Raw genomic sequence first — 7,775 nt, 5'->3', positions numbered from 1 at the left:
CAAGTATATTAGTATACATAGACATATTAGTATATTAGATAGTATGTATTTATTTAAAACATTAATATTTTAACCTTACGGATTATTGTTATTATTATTATTATTATTATTGGACAGATGTGCTTGTTTTCTCAGTAGTTATTCTTCCTGTGGTTGTTAGATATTTCTCCATTACTTTGGCTTTCTCTAGTTGAATTATGAGTGGATGAGAAACAGGAAGTGAATGTTTACTTATGCAAAAACCAAACTCCCAAACCAACCAGTGGAACATTATTTTGTAAACCAAATAATGGTGTTGTTACATCCACATTTCCTCCAACAGAGACATTTTATTCAATTCTCACAAAGTAACACTTAAGCAAATGTTCCCAAATTCACATTTCGCACGAGGCTATTTGACGGACGCCAGGGATGCAAATACACTGCCAATAAAAAGCTCTAATGGCAGAGAATCCTTTAACTCCACCATCATTTCCTGATTGGCTCCATAACACAGACAAAGTTGCTGTTTAACACTGGGAATATTTTGTTGTCCAGCTACGGCAAGTCGGAGGATTTATGTTCTTTTCTTGATTGCAACAGTGATACCCAGGAAAGGTAGGATATTTCTGTCGTGTTGTTTTTTTTTTATCAAGATCACTGATGTTGACCACAAGAAGTTATAAACTATCAGAAGGCTTCACAGGAAGTTGTATTTTATTCTCCAATTTATGAGTTTTTAATGAAAGTATTTGGAAGTGGCTGATGAGGCTGGCAGGTTTTTCTAAGATGACAGTGGAATAACAGCCAACAAGCTGTGTGGGATGAGAATCTAAAGCATAAATTGAACTGAAATAAAAATTGAAGTTGAAATATTGAACTTAAATTGAATTAGCAGAAAAGCAAATATTGTTATGTCTCATATTGTCCAAGAGTCGTTGTGGATGGTGATCAGGCCATGAATTTGACTGAAGACGGTTTCTGTATGAGACTCATGACTTTCATGACGTTCTACGTTGTTTACTTGAACTTTCGAATACTAATTAGCTGCTCCCAGTCGTACAAACAATAACTTGTTGCCATCGTTGCATATTGTAGTAGCCATTCGAAAGACAAAAAGTAAAAATAATTGCACAACTTGTCCAAAAAATATGAACAAAAGTCGACAAAATGAACAAAATTAAAAGTTTTTCTTTCTCTACCAGAAACAATCAAAAGCCACCAGAGATTTGTGAAATCATAAGACATTGTAAAAGATCAGAAAATATTACAAAACAAGACAAAATTATGCAGAGTTTGTGTTTGAAAAAGCCAAATAGCATCTACAAGCCTTCCAGTGCCTCAACCAATCAAAATGCTTGAAAGAGTGCTTCATGGCAGCGAGCCAATCATTGGAGATCTCCTATGTATGACTGAAAAAATAAAAATGATGGTCATGTAGATTGTCAAAAAAAAACAAAAATTCCACAATTTTAAATTAAATGTCTGAAAAATTAAAAGTAGGCAGACGTTTTGTCTGTATATAACATGCAAATATACAGTCTGAGTTATGACTGAAAAGTCTGACCGTCACAAACACTGTTTGAAGAATCTTTTTTTTTTTTAATAACACCTTCAAGATGTCCTGTGTAGAAAAATTAACTTCATTGTTACTCAGGTGTAACTTTGACCATTTGTTTTCTTGTAGACTGTCTGAAGCTAATCTGCCTTCAGTTCTTTTCTTTTAGCACTTTTATTTTCTTTTTCTGAAACCAACTCAGAACTTGATCAGCTCTGTGCTTGGGACTGATTTTTTTTTCTTCCATCTTCAGACTATTACAATTATCTGTTAGTTTGGTGTTTTCCTCCTCTGTATCTTCAGATCACTGGATACTAGCTGACCATTCTAGAATATTTTATAATATACAGTATTTTAAAAATATATAACTATAACATTTCTATTCATGTTGGAAGAGTTCACGGCTCCCTGGAGATGAACTGTACAACGAACGTATTTTAAAGCTCCTACCTGGATGCAAAGTGATGCAAAAACGTTTGTTTAGAAAAACACAAAAATAAAATAAAATTTCACAAGTAATACAGCGATCACAGTGGCTAGATGTGCATGTTTTTGAGCTTTTAACAGAGATGTCAGCAGGTTCCTTTGCCACCCTGAACATGGACAAAAACCAAAATATTGAAACAAATGACTTTTATGCAATAGTCAAATTTTTTATAGATCTACCTGTATATTTTTGGTTAAAAAAACAACTACCTTCTCCTTTTTTAAGAATGTATTTCTTTAAATGAAAATGACATCTATATTTACAGTGCTTGTAAAAAGAACCTCCTCTTTAAATTCTACAGTTTTATTAATAAGGGTGTATTAAAAATTGTTTGGTTGGCATCAGCAGAAAATGTTGTCTATGTGTATTATTTTTGCTATAATCAGATAATATTTGTGTTGTTATACTGGTTTGATGTTCTGATACTGAAGTGTGACAAACAAAACAAAAACTGAATTCTGAAAGAGGGTGAACACGTCAACACCACTGTATTCATCTTATTTTCTAATTTATTGAATATGATTGCATTAAGTTCTTTCTTAATGCCACTGTGTTTTGTGTTTTTGCATCAGATTGACAATGTGGACCAGAGCGTCTGTGTTTCTAATTGGAGCTGTCTGCTTGTGGCAGGTACTCATTCATTTCTTTATTATCTCTATTTTATAATATTGCACCTACATGAGACCCATTGAAAAAAATTTGCAAAACTTTTTACATGAAGACTAATTTGGATATTTTGTTTCTCTTACAGATTATTTCAAAAGGTGACAATGGCTTACTGATTTTTTTGTTGTTGTAGTTAATTCATTAGAAAAATGTTTTAATGTGTGTTTAACTTCCAAACTCACACATCTGTGTCTAATGTGTTTTAATGGAATAATCCTGTCTACATAGTGGAAAGCACCGATATTGGACAACTACTCCAGATGTTTGACAGCAACGTTGTCTACACGTCCATCTATACATGTGAAGAAGCAGATGGTATTCTGATTTTAACAATTTTATGTTTCTGATGATGTTTTTTCAGGCTCTATCTGGGTTTTGTGTTTAATGGGCTCCTGAGAAATAAACTATCTAAAACAGGGGTCTCAAACTCCAGTCCTCGAGGGCCGCAGTCCTGCAACTTTTAGATGTGCCTCTGCTGCACCACACCTGAATAGAATAATTAGGTCATTAGCAAGACTGGGAGAACTGATCTACACAAGGAGGAGGTCATTAAGCCATTTCATTCCAGCGTTTTGTACCTGTGCCACATCTAAAAACTGTAGGACAGGGACCCTCGAGGACTGGAGTTTGAGACCCCTGATCTAAAAGGATAGAAACAGCAAATCTGCTCGCTATTTCATTGTCTTTCTATAGTGTGTGTTTGGCGCCACCTGCTGACTTCCAGTATTATTGTCCCTAGACAGTCAGCACAGTCTGGGCTGCACTAGAACGTCCAAAAAAGTCAAAGTAAAATTTGCATTACCCAGACAGTGGAGCAGACTGAGTCAGTGCAGAATGAATTACGCCTCAGTGTGATGGTGTATCTATTGGAAAGAAATAAAGTCTAGTTGGTACTGGGAAAAAATGGAAGTCTGCTATCAAGTAGGGAAAACTATTAAGAATATAAGATAAATGCACAAACAGCTTGCCAAAAGCAGGCTGTTATATAATTATTTGGGTTGCCATATTGGCACAGTATCCTCACATTGCAGGGTTAGATCAAGAAACCCAAAACCTTTGGTACTGCTAAGTAAAACTACCCATGGTATTATTATTGCCGTCAGGTTTTGTATTGCTTTGGTGTGGAGAGCTTTAGATTGCCGCTCTAATTTTCTGCTGTGCCACTTTACACCAGGCATTAAAATCCATAATGCATCTGGATGAGAGTGGCTGTCACCTGTAGCATTCTTTGTCCAACTGTATGCTAGACATGTAATGTTTGCTGTAATGCTGATGTAGCAAATGTAAAGGGAAATGGTTTTTTGCTCTATTTTAGGAAATGTTATCAGAAATGTGCAAAATGTCAAATAAAATAAACCGTCAGATCTTGTGACACCCCTCTAGGTTAGTAAGCGTTGTGTGGTGATGGGCTTATGCCTTCATTAGGATGATTTGTGCCCATTTTGAAAAATTGGAGCCCGTCAATCAAATCGTCAAAAGCCTTTTGTATCTTCTCAGAATTTTGGGTAGAGGGTTCAACTCAACATATTCTTCCATCTTTAGATATTACATGCACAGAGCCTCCATATGGAATCGGATTAGTAGGTTACAAAGTGTGGGCACCCTGTGGCGTGGGCATGGTGGGAAATATGACAGCAGTTTGTATGGAAAATGGAAAATATGAACGAAAAGAGGACAACTGTGTCCTCGCACCCATTCAGGAGATGCTCGATAAATCTAAGGTAACTCACTCATGTTTACTATCATGACACCAAAGCACAATAAAAAAGACTCTGATATCAGTAGAATGCAACATTTGTATTTTTATTTTTAACTTTAGTAAAGAAAAATCAATTATATTACATCCTGTCATGTTTTTGATAAGCATTTCTGATGCCTGTGCCTCTTTACAAATAGTTTTCTAGAAGAAAATACTTGGAAACATTTTTCTCGCTGCCTCACATTAAATCATATTAAACTTTTCCTGTTCTAGGTCAGTTTGGATGACTGAAATATTTATGTTATATGTTCTCGACGAATTCATCTGAAAGCGTCATTTATGTGTTCAGTACAATTTTTACATAAAACTGATTACAAATTTAAAATACAATGGAAATTTTACTTTTTGGTCATGGTGATCACATAACCCCCCAAAAATATGATGTTTTGGTTATGATCTGAAAATCAGATTATGTTTAAAAAAATCTAATTTCAGAATTCAAACATGCCTACAAAAGTATTTTCATACTTGAATTGAAACAATATGAATGTAGCACAAATAAACAAGACTGTATTTTTAATGTATTGCATTACATTTGGTTTTATCATCAGAAACAATTTAAAGTTAGCCAAATACAAACCATGACTTTAACTGTGAAACTAAAAATTTGTTTCTTTAACTGCAACAGACACTAAATCACTCAACATTGCCAAATTTCTTGGAGGAACTCAGAAACGTGACTGTCAACAACACTGGGATTGTTTCTGTTTCTCCAGCCACGATCAATTCGATTGTTACGATCCTTAACAATGTGGCTAGCACATCAACATTGTTAACTTTGCCGCTAACTAAAAAATCAACAACGGTAGGTGAGGGTGTGTGTCAAGTAAATTCTCCATATTTCAAAATATACATGTTCAAATCTAATATACGTATATTGTGTTTTTAAAAACAGTATATCCTGGAAACGGCTGGCGTTCTCACGTCCATTGAATCAAAGGGGTCATGGGACACGCTCAATAAGAAAGACAAAGAAAACCAAAACAACGGCTCCACAATACAAAGCACCAGCTCTGCCTTGCTGAATCTTTTTGAGTCAGTATCGGACAATCTTGTCAATGAATCCTTCACCATTGAGACAAGTTCCATTCAACTGAATAAAGCGATGTTCGAAAACCATTTTCATCATGATTTTAACTTCTCAGTGGAAATAGACATACCAGCGGAGGCCAGCGGAGGAAGTCATTTCATTACTACAATTGTATTCGCGTCCATGGATAACGTTCTCCCTCCAAGAGATGAAGACAACTCCTCATCCATGGTTATCAACGGAAAGGTTGCTCTTGCTACAACAAAAGCCAAAATCAGAAATATATCAATAACATCAGGAATTCTGAATGACACCCTGGGAAACCCAAAGTGTGTTTTTTGGAATTTCACACTCTTTGATGGTCTTGGAGGATGGAGCGACTCGGGCTGCTCTCTGCTGTCCCACAACAATGAAACCATCAGCTGCAGTTGCAACCACCTCACCTCCTTCTCCATGCTGATGTCCCCTGAGATTATTGAGGACGAACAAATCAATGACATAACAATAATTGGAGTTGGCATATCCATGGCTTCTTTGGTCATATGTCTTATCACAGAAGCTCTCACTTGGAAAAAAATAAGTACCAACACCACCTCCTTCCTGCGTCACGTTTCCATCATCAACATAGCCGTTTCTCTCCTGATCGCAAACATCTGGTTCATCATCGGAGCGTACTTTAGAGACGATAGTAAGAAGGAACACCCTGCGCTGTGTACAGTTGTGACCTTCTTCATCCACCTCTTCTACCTCGCCATGTTCTTCTGGATGTTGGCCTCAGGCCTGCTGCTGCTCTACCGCACCGTCTTCGTCTTCGAGGGCGGATTGTCCAAGACATCCATGCTGGTTATCGGATTTGTTCTGGGATATGCTGCTCCGCTGGTCATCGCCGTAACAACCATGGCAGTGACTGTCCCGTCACATAAATACATCAGACAAAACCATGGCTGTTGGCTGAACTGGGAGGACTCCAAAGCTCTGTTGGCCTTTGTGGCTCCTGCACTTGTGATTGTGGCGATAAACTTCCTCATCCTCCTAGTAGTGATTTATAAAATGTTGAGGAGAAGAGAAGTAAGGAATACAAGCCAAGGCAAAGAGCAGCATGTTTTGGTGGTGATTGCCAGGAGTCTGGCTGTGCTCACACCGTTTTTCGGACTGACTTGGAGTTTGGGAATCGGAACCATAATTGCCCCCAAAAACAGGGAGATAAATTTTGCTTTTACCCTGTGCAATTCACTGCAGGTAACAACAATCACACATTTACTATGTAGAAGAAGAGTCTAAAACTCCTTACTTTTTAAAACTTTTTCTGAAAACCTTGTGTCTTTTTTGCAGGGTTGTTTCATTTGGGTGTTTGGAACACTGCTGGACAAAAAGGTGTGCATGTCTCTGCTCCCTTTACACTACATTTTAAATATTTTTGAAAATGCTATCATTTATCTAAAATCTATTGATTTGAAATATTTTTTGTGCACAAATCAATCACTCTTTTTTTTCAGGTGCGGTCAGAAACTATAAAATCACTGACTTCAGCTGATAAGTCCACCGCTGGTTGATGAAGTAACTGCCTGAAGAGTTCCTATGATGAAGAGGGAAGAACGTTGGTTTTAGCCTGTTATTCTTTGTCCTACATTCATTTTCTTGCATTTTGTTTATCATTGTTGCTATGGGAATGTACAGTAATACCTAAGCCCTACATATGAATATAAAGCCTTTTCAATCTCTTTTTCTAACAAAGTTCTGTTTTTATCTTGATTGAAAAACCCAAATGATGATTTATGCAACTATTGTAACTCGTCACCAGCTCTAAACAACCCCAGCATCTTCAAAACAACAAGGAAATGAGGCAAAAAGGTTTTCACGGTTGAGATGCAGCCATATTGGAAAAAAATGGTTCATGGTTTTTTGTACAATAAACTGAAACAGATTTTTTTTTTGGCTGCGTGCTAATTTTTATTATGTGTACATGCTGTAAAAAATAAAACATTGTAAGGATTTTCTCAATATCTTTTTTTGCATGGTAAAGTTTTTTCATGTGCCTTTAAAGTTAGCTTATGTAACTTCTATTAAAAAACATGTTTTCTTTACATTTGTGATGGGCCACAGCAAAAGTAGAAACTTTTCTTAGTTTACTTTGGGGGTCTTTTGAGATATTCACAGATTCAAAAATTGTAAATTTTAAGCTTTCCAATGATGTCAAACATGTGGAAATAAAACATGAAGAAAAGGCCATTTGAATACTGGAACTGTGAATCCTAACATTTAGAGAAAATGGCTTTCAAAGGTTTCCACAAACTTG

General features: G+C 36.3%; 1 protein-coding gene across 1 annotated transcript; it reads left to right on the top strand.

The window, feature by feature from the left end:
- The first annotated feature begins 411 nt into the window (after positions 1-411).
- On the top strand, positions 412-7,482 carry LOC114158192 (adhesion G protein-coupled receptor F5-like). The gene is made up of 9 exons (XM_028039504.1): positions 412-597; positions 2,597-2,654; positions 2,776-2,788; positions 2,919-3,005; positions 4,233-4,411; positions 5,078-5,254; positions 5,345-6,718; positions 6,812-6,853; positions 6,976-7,482. Exons 2-9 carry the CDS (start codon positions 2,604-2,606, stop codon positions 7,030-7,032), a joined length of 1,980 nt encoding a protein of 659 aa, XP_027895305.1. The 5' UTR covers positions 412-597; positions 2,597-2,603; the 3' UTR covers positions 7,033-7,482.
- Positions 7,483-7,775: the final 293 nt, after the last annotated feature.

The sequence above is a fragment of the Xiphophorus couchianus genome, chromosome 15 (genome assembly GCF_001444195.1).
Source record: "Xiphophorus couchianus chromosome 15, X_couchianus-1.0, whole genome shotgun sequence".
Taxonomy (NCBI): domain Eukaryota; kingdom Metazoa; phylum Chordata; class Actinopteri; order Cyprinodontiformes; family Poeciliidae; genus Xiphophorus; species Xiphophorus couchianus.
This window is presented reverse-complemented; position numbering and strand designations above follow the sequence as displayed.

What these genes read in the sequence shown, in the direction of transcription:
- LOC114158192 (XM_028039504.1), top strand. Translation starts at nt 2,604, where the DNA reads ATGTGGACCAGAGCGTCTGTGTTTCTAATTGGAGCTGTCTGCTTGTGG. An exon ending in AGATGCTCGATAAATCTAAG is followed by an intron (nt 4,412 to 5,077) that starts GTAACTCACTCA and finishes TAACTGCAACAG; the next exon opens with ACACTAAATCACTCAACATT. An exon ending in CCCTGTGCAATTCACTGCAG is followed by an intron (nt 6,719 to 6,811) that starts GTAACAACAATC and finishes TCTTTTTTGCAG; the next exon opens with GGTTGTTTCATTTGGGTGTT.